The 18,089-nt window shown below is 43.8% G+C and overlaps 1 protein-coding gene across 2 annotated transcripts in view; it reads left to right on the plus strand.

Moving 5' to 3' along the window:
- Positions 1-14,219, plus strand: part of LOC146063684 (uncharacterized) — a 137,300-nt gene extending 123,081 nt beyond the window's left edge. Inside the window, exons 24-26 of one of the 2 annotated variants that reach the window (XM_083176296.1) lie at positions 564-715; positions 4,840-4,924; positions 13,887-14,219. In XM_083176296.1, coding sequence (XP_083032422.1) covers positions 564-715; positions 4,840-4,924; positions 13,887-13,981 — 332 coding nt within the window. In that variant the 3' untranslated portion in view covers positions 13,982-14,219. Of the gene's footprint in view, positions 1-563; positions 716-4,839; positions 4,931-13,886 lie in introns of both variants that reach the window. The other variant, XM_083176287.1, reaches the window with a different exon arrangement.
- The last annotated feature ends 3,870 nt before the right edge of the window (positions 14,220-18,089 follow it).

Below are 18,089 nucleotides of genomic sequence, written 5' to 3' on the forward strand. Positions count from 1 at the left end.
CCTATTCTGTACATGTTTCTCAGGGGTGTGGATTGCCAATATATAGGTTGACAGTAGAAAGGGTAGACAATAGGAAGGTTTGACAGTAGGAAGGGTAGACAGAGAGTTAAAACATCAACATGAAAATTATTGAAACTAAGTAAAAGGTTGACACAAGGGTGTTGTTTTCGCTGGTATTTTATATGTTTAACTATGTGACCCCAATTAGTGTAAAAGTGTACCCTCACAGGCTCTCTTTACTCTCCACACTTCTGGGAGCTTACTATTCCCAAATGTAGTCCACATGGGCAGTAAAGCAGAGTAAAGAAATATTAAAGAATCCAGAAAAAACACATGTTTGTCGACCTTTTCTACTGTCTACCATTTACATGTCGACCTTTTGTACTAGCCAACCTAATGCATATTGACTATATGGTGTCTAACTCTTGAATATCATCCATTGACTGTCGATCTATTAATAACCACCCAGTAAAATGCTGGTTTATGGTAAAAACTTGATGAACTCCTTGTCACATAACTAATAACTTTCTTTTCTTATGGTATTATTTGGTTCTTCATTACAGACTGTATTCATCTTGATGAAAGAAGTAAATTTCTTGGTAATGAAAACTTTAAAATTTGGACCACCTATCACCATAATATGTTTACCACTGGGAAGCTGAAACTTGCTCCACTAAAGAAAAAAGTAAATACAGCCTCCATGTTTGACGTAATTGTAAGTACAATGAAAATTCCAATTTAGGTATACATTTTGTTTATGGAGATTATAATTAAGGGGATTTCAGTTCACCGCAGGGATTACTGTGTGGCTGCAGTTCCCTCATTTAATGCCAAGAGATACAGTATTCAATTATCAACCTGTTTTCTCACACAGTAGCCCATAGATTCTTGGTTAACTGTTGGTGCTATAAGTGTTCGCAGGCTGCCATTGTAAACCCTGGAAGCCCTACTTGTAGGTGATTTCTTTATGCACCTCAGGAGGGTGCCGGACGGCTCCCCAACAGTCGGGATTCCGACAGTCATTCCTCTGAAGTCGGAATCCCGACTGCTCCCTCGTGGGGGTCCACGACCCACATAGAGGGAGAATAAAATAGGTGTCGAGCGCAGCGAGCCCGCAAGGGGCTTCATTGCCCTCCCCATGCTGTGTAGTCGGGATTCCGACGTCTGACTAATAACTGTCGGAATCCCGACTGTCGGGGAAATATACCACACCCCCTCAGTAGGCTGCAAACAGAAATCCTCCTGAAGTGCCTGCTGTAATTGAAGTGCCTCCTCCACTTAACTCTGGAGCTACCTGTCTACAGTAAGTGTGTCAGGTAATTGAATTTGTCCCTTAAAGGGCATACACTTGGGGCGATTTCAGCCCCTTTTCAAGCGATCTGACTAGCTCACTAAGAAAAGGAGCATGGAACGCTCATTGTGTATGCTCTGCAGCGATGCCGATGTGCAGTCCTGTATGTCGATATAGTAATCAGTTAAAGCCAGTGCTTGCATTGGATTTCCCTATTCTAAAAATAGGCAAAACCCCTGCTAAGCACAAAGCATTGTAGTGTGCGGAGCAGGTGCACCACGATGTGTGCTGAGCGTTCATGCTGCAGCACACCACTCAGCCAAAAGCCGGGTCGCACCGTGTGTTACGGAGCTTTAGTATGTTTTTTTTTTCACTTTTAATTGTGTTTATCTTGTTTTGGTGGAAAAGTTACACCTTAAATTTAAAACTTTGCTCCACCATTTTTTATTTCACACGTAGTACTGGTTATTCTAGTTGTTAGTTTAGTACTTGTGTAGTTTCACGGCGGCAGTTACGCCATCAGCGTAGCGTCCCTGTCAGAATTAGCATAGTGTTCCCGTGGCCAGCGTAGTCAGAAGTAGCTTGGTGTTCCCGCGGCCGCTTACGCGTCCCTGTCAGATCCAGCGTAGTCAGCGGTATTTTAGTCCGCTTTAATTCTTATTATTATTACTACGTAAAATCCAGTTACAAGTTAACACATGTTGTCATTACTGTCTCAGATGTATGAAATGGCAGGTGTGAATGTATTCCTGAAACACCCCCACTATCCACGGCAGCCCGCAGCGTGGCGTCCGGACGCGTTACGCGTCCTCCCGACCTTTTCATACCCCCACTATCCACGTCGGCACGGAGTTGACTGCATATAGTTTGGCGAGCGCAGCGAGCCACCGAGTCCCAAGCGTGGCGAGCACACGCGGATTACCTTACATGTAAAGGAGTGTTCAGAAATGATTTGAAATATTGGAACACTTGAACAGAGCAGTATTACAAAACTTAATGGAAGAAATTACTGGCAGGAGAAGGGGGCAGTGCAAGTTCAAGAAGAGTTTGTTAGGATGTTGAAAATTCCAGGTCTTTATGATTAACTTAGGCATGGTTAGGCAATTACACTGATTGTTCTCTGTGCCAGATTTTTAATGACCGTGAAATTGTGATTTCAGCCACAAACAAACGGGCAGGTTCTGTTAGAGACCATATAGATAGTCATAATGATGAAGAGTATATGAAAACAGTCTTACTGTACTTGGTAAATTCCAAGGAGTGGAGGGTGGTTATCTGCGCACTGAGTATATTTTGCGGAGCTAGCGGCTGCACATATCGGGAGACAGGTCCGATGGTATTGGTTAATATGAGCAAACAGTTGGCTCTATTGTGGTTGTGTGTGAATCAACAATGAGGTAACACAAGGTTTACTTAATAAAACAATACACAATTGTGCATAAATGCTACAATGCAGAAGGTATGATTCGGTTGTACAATTTTGCTTAGGTGCAATTAAATTGGATAAATTAGCATACAATATAATTGGCAAGAGAAGTGAGAGATCTTCAAGTATCTTTGCTTCAATGTAGGTGGTTTAATGGTGATGTGGTCACTTATTGCAATTGTCTAAGGGTACTGGTGGGGGATGGAGAGTTGGGTAAACGACAGTCCGGTTGGTTATTGGGTGTGTGGTGGGGGTGTCCAACACACCTGGTCCGACCACTGCGTTTGCAATAAGTGACAACATAACCATTAAACCACCTACATTGAAGCAGATATAAGACCTCTCACTTCTCTTGTTACGATTGTCAATTATATTGTATGCTAATTGTATCCAATTTAATTGCACCCAATCAAAGGTTCCAGGGGTCCAGACTGCAGGGATCCGGCAGAGGTGGCTGGGTGCTTGTAGCACTACTTGTCTTGCAGCGGGGTGGGAAGAGCTGGTGGATTTGAAAAGACTGGCCGGACGCTCTCCACAATCAGCGTCTGGCAGTCTTTTTAAAATTTGCCTGCTACCCGGCAAATAACCCTACAAGCGCTTAGCTGCTGCTGCTGGATCCCCGCAGTCTGGACCCCGGACCCCACCACCTGCTGCCCCTTCTCACACCAGAAAATGCAGGTACTAGGCCGGTGTGAAAGGGGCCAACCCGGGAATGTCCCTGCATGATCCAGGGACCATATTCCTGGGTAAGTCCCTGCATTTTCTGGTGTGAAAGGGGAATAAGAGGATCCTTGCCATCAAATTCCCTCTCCAGTCGCTTGCTGTATTCAATGTTTCTGGGAAATCTGATGGCGAGGATTCCCTTAAATGGTGAGGTTCTCTGCAAATGCAGCAAGCCTACTGCATTTTGTGGCAAGCCCCACCATTTTTATGGCCGCAATCACCATGTCCACCTCCCTGAAAAGAACCAGCAAAGTGCAAACAGCGAGTGGGTTGAATACTGACGGTGAGCTATCGGCACTGCTCGCCCTCAGGACATTGAATATAACCCAATGTCACAAGCTCAACCGAGAAAAGGATTTCAAGGAGTTGTGGGTGTTTTTAAGGGAGTGGGAGAAAGTGTACAGATAAATAGATAATCACTTATTATAGTGCTTTTAACAGAAAATATGCACACAAAAAAAAAATGATAAGTATACAATAGTGCTCTTTTCTGAAAGACTAATAGTATTACCAATACAGTGAGATTTTCTACACAATTTATTGTAAACAAACCATTGAGGTTAAAATTCCATATCACAAAAGGCTGGTGATGTGTGTTTACTGATGTTCCAGTGTTGAGAGGCAATTTTAACAGCACAACAACCAGGTTTGCCTTAAATTGTAAGGTACCATTACAATCATGGTGTGCACACAACGTGTTTTGGATGTTACCTTTTTCAAGTGTATAGCGATTTTCGCTATTCAGCATCTCATGCTGAATTAACCCCAATATGTAAAGCATAAAAGGTTTGTATGGCAGGACAAAATATGGACTAAACTGTATTTATTTCTTGAACAATGTAATAGTTTGTGAGAATCAGAAAATGAGAGATTTGGGGGGAGTTTTCCTTTTTTTTATTATTTTTTTTTTTCTTTTTTTAAAGCGGCAATCAGTTACATGGAAAAAATCATTCTAAGTTTTCAGTGTAAATGATTGCCACTTTAAAAAAAATGGGAAAATTCTGCCGAAATCTCTCACTTTCTGATTCTCACACCCTATTACATTTGGCTTTTGATTTTGAAGCCGAAAACATCTTTGTGACCCATGTTTGTTCATTGAGTACATCTCACAGGTACTGTATTTGGTGAGTTGGATTGACCCCTAAGAGTTCCCAAGGGTACATTCCTACAACTTCCTCTATGCTTCATGGTTCTAGTATCCCCAATAAAACATCCTTTTTATATGGTTATTTGGTTTCAGGTACCATCCTTACAATGGCAATTTTTTAATGCTGTCTTTATTATGAGACAAAAGGTTAATTGTGCCTTTTCACTAGATACTGCTCTTGCCTTGAATAGTTAGTAATAGTCCTAATTTATCATTTTATCCCAATAATAATAATTTCCTTTTTTTTTTTAGACTTTCAATGTTGCCAGTGGTCTGGTGAAACTAACTCTTCACAAGTCAGATTACACATTGAAAACAGGAGATTCATTTTTTGTTCCTCCGGGTAGGTATATTTATTTTGACTCCTCAAATTAAAAATAAAATGTATGTGGTCAATATAATAGTTTGTATATGTGTAGATGTGTGTTATATATGCACACCAGTCTGAAGGCCTAGGTACAATCTGAACCGGGTGGACTGGGGACAAATATGTGAAGGTCATCAGTAATTCCATCAGTGACCGGGATTTTGCCATTATCATCTTTACATCCTTATTAGGTCTCAGCCATCCTGGGGTTTTTTCTATAACCTGTATTGTAATTAGTGATCGTTCTAGCACCCTGCACCTTTTAATAGGCTTGCAGTTCCACATATCTTGCCTGGGGTGTAGCTCTCTGCTGTGGTGTTTCTAGTACAGTCTTGTCTATATGTCAGTGTTTAGATACAGGCAATACTGTGCTTGAAAGCGACACATCAAGCAAGAAAGAGAAACTGCTAGATTGGACACTAGTACTGCCATCCCAGTTATTCTGGTCATATAGACTAGACGTTGCTGTCAGTTCTGGGAGGAAGACTGGTCAAATCAAAACTATTGCAGTATTTATTTAGGTGCCACTTACACTGTTGTGTTATATGGGCACTTTTCATGTGATTCCAACAAATTGTTGAGATGAATCGTCTGAAAAGTGCCACATAGCATGTCCTTTTGATGCGATGCGAGGTGCATTCCCGTGCGCTTCACAAATGTATCTTATGGGCTGACACATGAATCTATCTGATCACATCCTCTAGATCAGTGGTTCCCAACCTGGGGTACTGCAGACCAGTTGGGGGTACTTGAAAATAATATTGGTAATGGCAGAAGATGAAAAAAAGTATTTTGATGGCAGAAGAAGAAGCCCCATTGCTATGGAGAAGAACCATGTTGTGTCACTTATGGCTCTGTCTTCAGTGTAATCAGTGTCTTATTGTGCTTTTGCCTGACCAGCAATCCACTGGGAGCTACCCATGCTGCCCTCAGACATCAGTGATCATCTGCCCTGCACTGACACGGGTGTAAGAAGCAGTGGCATTAATTCTACAGGCGTTAGTGGGAACATTGGAGACAATACACAACCAGCGGCCAGACACGGAAGGGCACGATTCCTGTCCGCTACTCCTTAATATAAGGACATGCATAAGGATACGCATACCGCTCACTTCCACACCACTCATAAGTACTGTCTATATTTTAAATTGAGAGGAGGGGTACTCATCAATTAAAAGCCTAATCAAGAGGTACGGGAGACAAAAACGGCTGGGAACCGCTGCTCTAGATCGTATGCAAAAGGATTACATACGATGTATCAAATACGGTTCAGCCACCTGGGAGTTGCCAGATGAGTTGGCGACACCTCGTACTAGTGGCCTTAAATGTCACATCTTTGCTTCTTTGGTCCCTTAAAAGTAGTCTTCACTCCCTGCTGCCAGAGAGTTTAGCATGATGAACTTTGTTTGCCTTAAGGGCCCTACACACACAGCGATATTCAGCCACTTTCTGAGCGGTTTCAATAAATTGCTCAGAAAATGGGTGTATATCGCTGTAGAACACACAGCGACTGAGAAGCGCGTCCCCGCTGGTCTGTATCTGCCCGCAATTCAGAACCATCGGGTCAGATCATTTCAGTTCAGTCGCTCAGAAGGTCCTACACATCTCCCACATGTGTGCGCAGGCAGATGAGCATGGCCTTGTGAGCAATTCGTAGCCCCCTGACCCGGAACCTCCCCCCCCCCGTAGCCACCGGAGATGTCCCCCCCTGTAGCCGCCGAAGATGACACCCCCCCCTCCCCGGTAGCCGCCGGAGATTGACCCCCCCCCCCCCCCTGTAGCCGCCGGAGATGTCCCCCCCCCCCTGTAGCCGCCGGAGATCCCCCCCCCCTGTAGCCGCCGGAGATATCCCCCCCCCCCTGTAGCCGCCGGAGATCCCCCCCCCTGTAGCCGCCGGAGATTCCCCCCCCCCCCCCCTGTAGCGGCCGGAGATTCCCCCCCCTGTAGCCGCCGGAGATTCCCCCCCTCCCCTTGTATGTATGAGATTCCCCCCCCCCTGTAGCCGCCGGAGATCCCCCCGGTAGCCGCCGGAGATTGCCCCCCGCCCCTCCCCCTGTAGCTGCCGGAGATGTCCCCCCCCTGTAGCCGCCGGAGATGTTCCCCCCCCCCCCCTGTAGCCGCCGGAGATGTCCCCCCCCCTGTAGCCGCCGGAGATGTCGTCCCCCCCCTGTAGCCGCCGGAGATGTCCCCCCCCCCCCCCTGTAGCCGCCGGAGATGTCCCCCCCTGTAGCCGCCGGAGATGTTATCCCTGAGGCTGCCGCAGATCTGTTCCCTGAAGATGCCAGAGATGCTGCGCTGCTGGAGATCTGTCACTCTGCAGCCGCCGCAGATCTGTCCCCTTAAGCCGCCAGAGATGCTGCGCTGAAGCTGCCAGAGATCAGTCAGTAAAAGCAGCGGAGGGGACCGGGACCTGCTGTCGAAAACTCCAGACTTGTTAAGTATATATTTTTTACACTATGCCACCAACGTTCAATAGCAGTTTTTTTTTTTTTGGGGGGGGGGGGGGGGGCATTATATCACCCATGTTTATATGTTTTTTGGGAGGGTGGGGAGATGCACTATATCACTAACGTTTATTTGTTTTGGGGAAGAGACACGCTGTATCACCAATGTTTATATGTTTTTCTTGGGGGGTGGGAAGATACACTATATCACCAACTTCTATATGTTTTGGTGGGGAGATATGCTGTATCACCATGTTTTATATGTTTTTTTGGGGAGGTGCGGAGATAAACGTTGGTGATATAGTGCATCTCCCCCCCCCCCCCCAAAAAAAAATTAAAAAAAAATAAATAAAAAAAAATATATATATATATATATATAACAAATAAACATTGGTGATATAGTGTATTTGTTTTTTGGGGAGACACGCTGTATCACCAACTTTATATGTTTGTTTTTTTATGAGCTACACTATATCACCAACTTTTATTTGTTTGGGGGGGGGGGACACGCTGTATCACCAAGGTTTATATCTTTTTTTGGGTGGGGTCAAGATACACTCTATAGCCAACATTTATTTGTTTTTTTGGGAGGCAAGGGAACCTATTTTACACTGACTGCCAATCTTTATTTATGTAAAGCCACTGGTCACCAATGATTTTATTATGCACCTTCAGCCTTCTATAATGCTGCTCAGTCTGCCTCCTCACTTACCATGAAGAGATACTGACGCAGGTATCCAGACCTTAGGTCAACAGGGGACAGTCAATAAGTTGACCACTACTAGTCAACATGGTAAAATGGTTGACCTAATGATCACCAGATGGAGCTTTGTAGGGGATGGCGGAAGAATCGCCAGCTGCCATCCCCCGCCAGCCGCCATCTGATCTGCGAAAGGGGACGCGCGTGCGTCCCCTTCCGACGGCGCTTCCCCCGGGTCCCTGCCGGCGGTCAGCCGGGGTCCCCACCGCCTCCCAGCTCTCCCACCTAACCCTGTTAACCCTGTCCGTTTCCCTGAAGTGGAGACGGACAGGGTTCCCGTTGCCCCGCCGCCCGGAAACTGAGACGCGCGTACGTGTGAGACGCACGCGCGTCTTAGTCAGATGGAGTGCCTCGCCGCTGGCGTATTGCCAGCGGAGACAATCTGGCGATTCGCCAGCAAGAGGGTAGCTGGCTCCATCTGTATGGTCGATGAGTTCTTCCTGATTTGTTTTTTTGTGCAGTTTTTTACGTCACTTTCTGTGACAGTTGTGACAGTTTTGAAATCGATCATGCTGAATCTCCCATTATGAATCTGACACAAATCTCTCTGTATGTGGCTCATCTGAGAGAGTGAAATCTCTCATGCTGAATCTCCCATTATGTAGGGCCCATTAGAAGTATCTTATTAATAGTAAGATTTCAGAAGATTTCCCTTAATACTGCAATTGTTTGCATAAGCACTATATTTTGTAAATTGGGCTCCTTTTGGTCTTTTTTTTTTTTATTGGTCTCTAGAAATCAATCCATGCAAATTGCTATTGCATACTGTAGTTAAAAAGGGGATGTAGACTGATTCCCAACTGTCAGAATCCTGACGGTCACAATGCCAACAATTCCCAATGGTAAGTGTTGGGATTAGGCACTAGCAGGAGGGTTGGGGTTACATTGCGGGATGGGCCGGTTAGGGTTAAACTGCAGAAGGAAAGGGGAGGGGTGAATTATGCTGCTTTCACATTGCCTAAACGTTTAAGATCCGGTATTTCAAAACTGTATTTAAAACGGGTCTGAGCCACTTTCACATTGCAGGTGAAAACTGTTTTAAATAGCATGTAATACCATTCACACATTCAACCCGTTTAACCCCCAAGGAACACGTTTCAAGCCATAGAAATAGAGCCGTTCACACTGCATAAAAAACGGCTAGGACCCTGCTTTTTAACCTTTTTTTATACCGGTATTTCTTAAACGGTTAAAACACCCTGGAGCTTTCACACTGCAGCTCTACCCATTTTAAAAGGCAAAAAAACTGCAATATACCCATTTAAGAGCTGCAGTGTGAAAGGGGTATTAGAGATAGCCGATGGATCTCATTGAGTATTCTATGTGACTGTCAGGATCCTGAACATTGGCATTTCGTACTGAACCTATTTTAAAAGAAATTATCAGAGATTTACAGAGAAAAACTTCTTGACTCTTTTGGAAAATCAGTTTGTTTTGCTTAACATTGAATAAAAAATAAAGGATGTATTTCTTTATGAATTTGCAGGAACCTTAAACCCATATATAATTAAATTAAAGCTGTGCTGATCATAGTATGTTATATTATGCAGGACTCGCCTGCCCAAATTTATAGGTGTCCAATATATAAGAAAGTTAACTGTACTGGCACTGACACTATAAAGATGTTATATGTTCTTGGGTCTCTGCTAATTGCAGTAATTTGATTAACACTGATTGGATGGCTTTGTCATAGTGCACCGGAACTTAACCATTTTTGGGGGCTCTACCAGAGCTGCAATGCTGTGGCCGGCTGATACAATTCTTCATCTCTTCTGCCCAGCATCTGTGTGGCTGGCTGATGTTCCCTCTCCCTGGCAGCTTTGCAGACATCTGTGACTCCTCTCCCTGGTAGCTGCAGGCTTTCTCTTAGGGATGTGCATGCTGCTCGATTTACAATTTTTTGGTATAATTGTGCCAGACATGATGTCACACTAATAATCTGGCCCAGACTAGTGCCAAGATACTTTGACTCAAATCTTCATTTTCTGGTTTCAAATATGGCTTTTGGATTTTTATCAGTCCCCTGGTACCACATTGTCTGCCTTCTCCGGACCCGTTCCTGGTGACTACTTTTCAGTACGCCTTATGCTGAATAATGTTATGGTCTGTGGAAAAGGTGAGTTTGGAAAGATAGTACTGATGCGCACCCAGCGGCTGAGGAGAGCAGTGTACTGAGATAGTTCGGATAACAACATTTTGTATCCCAATTGCACACTGAGTGAGAGATATCTACATAATAATCAGATAACACAGTGATGCCTTGACGTACGGCCTGGGGGCTTAGCCCTATATCTGCAGATATATGCAACCAAAATCTCTGTGTTATTTGATTATTATGTAGATATCTCTCACTCAGTGTGCAATTGGGATGCAAAATGTTGTTTTCCTAACCAGAATTGCCCCTCCCTTTTGGCACCTGAGTGACAGACCTCTGATTGAGCAGCTTACCAACAAAAGTGTTGTGCAGTTGAGAGAGGCATAGATGGGTCAGCATTAGGAGGGATTGCTGACACCTGAGTGCCATTGGAGAAGCCAGGGGTAGCTCCAGGTAAGCTGGCTCTCAGATGTTGTAAGCCATTATCATGTGGCCTTACACTGGGCTATTAAGCCCAGACATTATTGTTATTGCTAATGGGATGGGTTTGGGAGTGTGGTGCCCCCTGTGTTGGTAGGGCTGGTCTGCTCCAGGTTAGCACACCCTAACACTTTATTAACACTTATTTTTTCCTATCACATTGTATATATTTTGTATTTTAATCACACCTTCACTTCCCTACATAGCACCTATGTGCTTCTTATTAACCCCTACTAATTTTCATTTGTGTGCTGCCCTGGAGTACTCAGCCTGTGTCGGCATGTTGGGGGCCCACACCCCAGACCCATACCCAGTATTAGTGACCCCCAGTGACAGAGATGCCTTGACGTACGGCCTGGGGGCTTAGCCCTATATCTGCAGATATACGCAACCAAAATCTCTGTGTTATCTGATTATTATGTAGATATCTCTCACTCAGTGTGCAATTGGGATACAAAATGTTGTTTTCCTAACCAGAATTGCCCCTCCCTTTTGGCACCTGAGTGACAGACCTCTGATTGAACAGCTTACCAACAAAAGTGTTGTACTGAGATAGTCCTATATCTCCAAAATAGACATGCAAAAATACAAAAGTGGTGACACAACCCTTCACCAGCGCTTAGGATGGATACTTATAATTTTTCTTTTTGACAATATCCTTGAGGATAGAGGTATTTCTCCAATGGTCCACAATAGGTTCGGTAGTATGTAAATCATAAAAGCTAGAAGGGAAATATAGCGTCATACAGTTTTAATTAAGACATCTACCACATTAAAATCATACAGTTCACACAGAAAGATACAAGTAAAAAAAAATTCAGAGTCTTTTCATGGACAGATAAAGTGCAAAGTGCGCTTTTACCATAAATAGTTGAACTGCATATAATAAACAGTTCAACATAGGCTTGGAATGATGTAAATACCAGGTGACTTCCCGGGCAGGCTTTCTGGTAACCAAGTCCCAATATGGAGATCGCGTCCTCTGACACTCTTTCTGGTCCTTCCTGGCCAACGCGTTTCAACCTACTCCTTAGGTCTTTATCAAGGCATAAGATTCCCTCTGACAAGTCCGCTCTTAAGTAGCGATGTAGATGGTTAGTCCACCAATGAGCGTCAATGTTCTTTTCTCGCCACGCCGCTGTGCTCGGTGACCGGAAGTCGTCATATGACGGCTTCCGGCTATCGAAGCCGGTCCGTCATTTCCGGCGAGTAAATTCCCCTGGATCCTGGCGTTAGTCAGAGTATTAACTCTGTATCTATGGTCGGAAGTTAGTTTCCCTGTGCTTCCAATGCCGGTATTACTTAATACACACTTCTGGTCATGGACTCCCGCAATCCTGGAATCCCCGGCATAAATTCTAAAAAAACAAATAAAAAAAGATGCATTCAATTCAAGTGATATTGGCAGGTGTCCAAAGGGTACATTGATCCACCTGCTGAATTAATACTGAATAAATACAATCCCAACACATATTGTTAAAAAAGAAGAAAAAATTCACATAAATAAAAGCCGCAAGTGTGTTCTCATAAAACCATCATAATTTATAAAAACCACTTCAGCTCGAAGTCCGAGTTGATTCCATGTGGTTTCAAGCTGTCAAGCTCATATATCAACTTCATTTCACTTTTAGCTAATTGCACATCTATGTCCCGGCGTCTACAGTTGCCTTCCACCATCTTAATACCTATAATATTTTTTATACTGGTGGTGGAACTATTATGTTTAATTTTAAAGTGCTGGGATAAGGAGTGGGTTTCTAGGCCCTTCCTTATATTGCGCACATGTTCTCCCATCCTTACTTTAAGTGGGCGGGAAGTTCTCCCAATGTAGCATAAGTCACAGGAGCATCGAATCAAATATATTACATTCTTTGTGTGACAAGTGATAAATTCGTTGATTTTGAGCTTCACACCATTGACTTCAACCTCCTCAAACTTTCTTGCATTGCTTGGTACATTTTTACATGCAATGCAAACTCCACAGCGATGGAAACCTTTAGTTTTTATGCCCTTCTTAGTTTGCTTAGCTGGGTAGATACTCTGAGTTAAGTTATTACCCAGATTTTGGGTTTTGCGATAGATAATACGTGGTTTGTCTGGGAGGTTGGGTCCTAAAATCGGGTCTAATTTTAAATTCTGCCAATGTTTTTTAAAAGATTTTTCCACTAAAATATGCTGTTAATTATATTCCGTTATGAAGGCCCACCTATATGGATTTGTTTCGTTGGTTAGGCCTGGTTGTTCACATACTTTATTTTGTAGGAGGAGTTTTCTATCTATACACCCCACTGTCTCTCTTGCTTTTTCCACTATCTCTTTCTTATATCCATTGCTCCTGAACTTGTTGATCATTATATCTGCTTGCTCTGCATATTTGTTAGGATCTGTGCAGTTTCTTTTTAAACGTTTAAGCTTGCCAGATGGAATGGAGTCTAGCCAATTTTTATAATGACAACTATTGATATCGATATTTGTTTGGGAGTCAGTGGGTTTGGTGTAAGTTTTTGTTTATAAAACACCCTCCTCCTCATAAATGGTAATATCTAGAAAATTGACAGTATTATTACTAATGTCAAAGGAAATTTCTATGTTAACATCGTTATTATTCAGATGGGTACAGAAGTTGTTAAGGGATTCTTGATCTCCACTCCATATGAATAGGACATCGTCTATATAGCGTGTCCATGACACCAGGCTCGCTCCCAGCAGATTGCCGTCCCAGACATGTTCCAATTCCCATTGTCCCATGAAAAGGTTGGCATAGCTGGGAGCAAACCTGGTGCCCATTGCTGTCCCAATTTTTTGGATATAATATTCCTCGTCAAACATAAAATAATTATTATTTCAAATATATTTGACCCCCTCCAGTAAAACATTTTGTAAACTCTCTTCTAAATGTTATGGTCTACCTTTGAACTCTATATTCTTCAGAAGCCCCTCTGTTGGAAATAAATCAGGGGGCTACAACCTCTGTATTGGGCGCAGGTTGAAGACTACCGATACGTTAGACTGCGCACCTTTGCTCTAGGCCTATGGGGGGGGGGGGATTGTGTGGGAGTCTGCTTCCATTGAAACCTACAATATCTTTTTATGTTTAAGATAAAGACCATTGCAAGATACAAGACTTTAAGCAGTGTAATGTTTATTTTTTACCTCCAGGTAATGTGCATACTATAACGAATCTAGAGAACAAGGAAGCTATGCTTACATTCACCATCGTCTCTCTGTCTGGTGTGACCCCAATGTGAGGAAACTATGAAGAATAAACTGAAAAACATATGTCATTTCTTTATTCACAGATGTTGCCAAATTTGTTTAAAGGATGTCTGTTTAATGTTAATACTAAACAATGTAAGTTATTGTTGTGTAAAATGAAATTTTAGCATTTTCATGTTACAATTTTATTGTTATTATATGCTCTTTTGCATTATTGTACATTAATACTTATACAATTATTACATTACTACATAAATGAGGTTGTATATACCATAAGTAAAAAATTTAGGCCGCAGGTATCATACATATTACATAGTGTAATTAAAATTCAGTTGTAGCACATTACAACACATTTTTGCAACATGTATCTGCGACCAATTCTTAATTGTCAATTTAGAATAGATATATAGATATAGATCTATCTATCAATTGTTACTTTTTGCTTTCTTAAAGTAATTGATATTTAAACATTACATTGTGTTTTAAAAGTTGCTTTGTTTGTCTACCTTGCCTTTGCAGAATTAAATGTTTAATATGATCTTATGGAAATGTCACACAAGGAAAACAATGGTTTCCTAATGCTACTGTACATGTACTGATTTTACACCAAAACAGAATTTCCCATTGGATTGTTTTTCCTGCTTACTCATTTATTGAAAACACATACAAATTCATCTTTTGTCAGTTAAATGATCATTTCTGAGAGATCTCTTCAAGAAGTTTGTAGATCTGCAAGAACACAAATAGTGCCTCCTTTTAGTAGAAATGGCTAATCTTTTAAGATGTAATCTCCTACATCTAGCCTCAACACGCCACTTCATAGGAGAGGGGGTAATTGGTATATCGGGTCAACGGGCACAAGGATGACATTCACAAAAAGACAACACAAGCTAAAGCTCCACATGGAAATTGTCGAAAAAGTCATCATTGGGTTTTTAAGTTTTTTTGTGTTATTCTATAGATTTCATATAATGGACCCCAAATTAGTGTACCACTTTGCTTACCATACTTCGGCAAGACTTTACTGTTGCTAACCAAAGGCCACATGGATGGTGAAGTATGAAAGGTACAAATTTTTTTTTCCCTAAAACACTCATGTCGAACTTTTCATGTGTTGACCATTGCCATATTGACCTTTTGACTTTGTCGGCCATGTCAGTGTCCACCTATGAACTTTCAACCTATCTGGATCCTGTTAGAGAGGCCTTGCGGGAGTGATCGGACAAGTTCTGTGCGACTCTGCTAGTGTTCTGTATGCTTTTTTTTTGTCCAAATACATCTAAGTCACATAGTAGCATTGGTTTAGATATTAATGATTTTTATCAGTTTTTTAAGGGCACTACACATAGGATGACATTCAGGCATTGCAAATGCCTGAAATCGCATGTAAATCGCTGTGTATAGACTACTCGCTCAGAAGCTCCTGCTTATCCCCCACATGTGTGGCACGGGCAGATGAGTAGGGCCTTCTGAGCCGTCGATGCAGCAACCTGACTCCTCGGACCCTGCCTCTCCCACACCTGTGGCACCCTTCACCCCTCCATCTGCATAACTCACACTGGTTGCGGTGGTCCTGGTCCCCAGGGGTGTCTGTCACTGTCCCCTCATCCATCAGCGGGAGCGGAGGGGAAAAAAAGAAAAGAATTTCAAAATGGCCACGGCCAGCCAATCACGGCTTGCTGTATCACTGCCCCACCCCCTAGAACTGGCTATATTAGCCAGCTTGAGACAGGGGGCAGGCAGTCTGACGGCAGAGGAGGAGCAGAGAAGAGCTCCTAAAGACCAAGTCCTGGGAGGCGGTGGCCATGCAAAAGACATCGCAGAAGCCCTGGGGGGCTGGGTCCCCCTGGGTGAAGAAAGAAGAACCAGTTTAATAAAACTATTTTTAAACCTGTATTTGTGGTTTTATGTTATTTCCTTTACAGGTGGGGCTATAGGTTCCGATGGGCCTTTAATGCCCCACATGCTGGTACCTGTGGTTCTCCCAAGTATCAGCATGTGGGGCAGGCTTGCTTGGGTCCTGTAGTCCTACTGTAAAGGACAATATTACTGTTAAAACTAACTATCAACCTAGCTATGCTAGGGTGCAGGGGATAGCCCCGGGCTTCAGCCCAAGCCTGGGGTGCCCTCCCCAAAAACTCCCAGCATTGGCTGACTAGTTAGGGAGAGTAATGCTTTGGCCATAGGACCCAGTCTAGTGTGTCCCCTGGCTATGGTATTACACCCCCTGCCAGTGGAGCCCAGTGCTGGTCCGCAAAATATGGGGGACCCCTACTCATTGTGTCCCTCGTATTGTGGGAACCAGGACTGGCCCAAGAACCAGGTGCTGTTTTTTTTTTTAAATAAAAGGGAACATTATGTAATTTTTTCCCCCTAGTATTTGAGAAGTCAGGACAGCCTAGGACTGGTTGTGCTCATGGCAGGGACCCCAGACCATTTTTTTTACATGATTTGGTACTTGTTTAGTTTCACGGCGGCCAATATATCGTATGCGTAATACGTCTGAAGTAATGCGCGTCCGCTTGCCACGCTTCGGGCTCGGTGGCTCACTGAGCTCGCTGCACTATATAAAATCAACTCCACGCCAACGTAGATAGTGGGGGTATGAAAAAGTCGGAGGACGCGGGCTCGCTGCGCTCACCACGCTTCGGGTTCATGTGTATTGTGGCGTGGTTTTAACAACGGGGGGGGGGGGCATACACTGAAAAATGGGGCCTGGGGGGCATTTAACATTGGTGCCAATGTAAAATCGGGTCTCGGGGACCATTTAACATTGGTTCCAATGTAAAAAATCTGGTCCATCGCATGCAATTTGGTTGCATGCGGTGCGATTGGCCCGAATTTTGCAACCCGATTGCATACAATTAAAATCGGCGGCGCCGTGCTAGGAAACAAGTACCAAACATAAATATAAAAAATTGTGTTTTAACAGTAATTGAGGTTAAAATGTTTCATCAAGTGTATTTCTGTTAGTAGTGTTCTTCAGTAAAATTATGCCACATACATCGATCATTCATGACATTAAAACCCCCTACCTAATATTGGTCCTTATTCTGGTTGGTGCGGTAATATCCGCGTGCGTTCGTGCCGCCAATGTTTTGTGTCTGCGCATGTGCAGAGGCGTCTCTGCGCATGTGCGAGCGGGGCGTACAGCCAAATCCCGCATGAAATGTGAACACTCCGAACAGGGGGTGGAAAGGGGGGTGAAGGGCTATTTGGGCTCATTACCATATGCATACGTCCCGCGTTTCATGGGCGTTCCCATGAAAATGCTGGGCGTACGTATGGTAATGCGGCCGTGACGCACGTGTAGGGGGCGGACATATGACATCGCCGGATGTCAGCTGCCCGCCCAGATCCCTGCTTTTGCACGGAAACATGTCCGTGTGGTCTGAGGTTGCGGGAGCTGGTGGACCACTCGGTCCTGCATTCAATGGTCTGCGACCATCGAATGATGGGGGAGGTTCCCTGAGATGGACTAGGCGTATTCCATGAAAAATACACGTGCGGTCCGTTCGGCCAGCTTCTTACCGCGTACGGACGGAGTTGGCGATCCGTATGGAAGGCGGGGTTTCGCACGCACGGTCCTGGCCGCATATTCGGATCCGGCCGCACCGATCAGAATAAGGGCCATTGTGTAGGTCCCCCTCAGGCTGTCAAAACAACTTTTCTCTTGAGGCAGATTTGACAAGACCTGTGAAGGTGTCCTGTGGTATATGGCTCTGCAATGTTGGCAGCAGATCTTGTATATCCTGTAACTTGCCATGTGGGGTCTCCATTGATCAGATGTTTTTCTCCAATACTGTACGTTGGATTGAGATCTCTGGAATTTGGAAGCCAAGTCACCACCTTTTACTCTTTGTAGAGTTCCTCAAACCATTCCTGAATATTTTATGCAGTGTAGTGGGTGTGTTATACTGCTGAAAGAGGGAATACAATTGCCATGAAGGGGTATAGAAAGGTGGTAGAAGTCAAAGTAACATCTACATAAATGCTAGGTTACAAGGTTTCCCAGCCTGTGTAATAGCACGGCGCCCGTTACGTAGTTAGTGCAGTATCCCTGTCAGAATAAGCGTAGTGTTCCCGCGGCCAGCGTAGTTTGTCAGAATCGGCAAAGTGCTCCCGCGGCCAGCATATAGT

This window comes from Crinia signifera, chromosome 1 (assembly GCF_055691185.1).
Source record: "Crinia signifera chromosome 1, ASM5569118v1, whole genome shotgun sequence".
Taxonomy (NCBI): domain Eukaryota; kingdom Metazoa; phylum Chordata; class Amphibia; order Anura; family Myobatrachidae; genus Crinia; species Crinia signifera.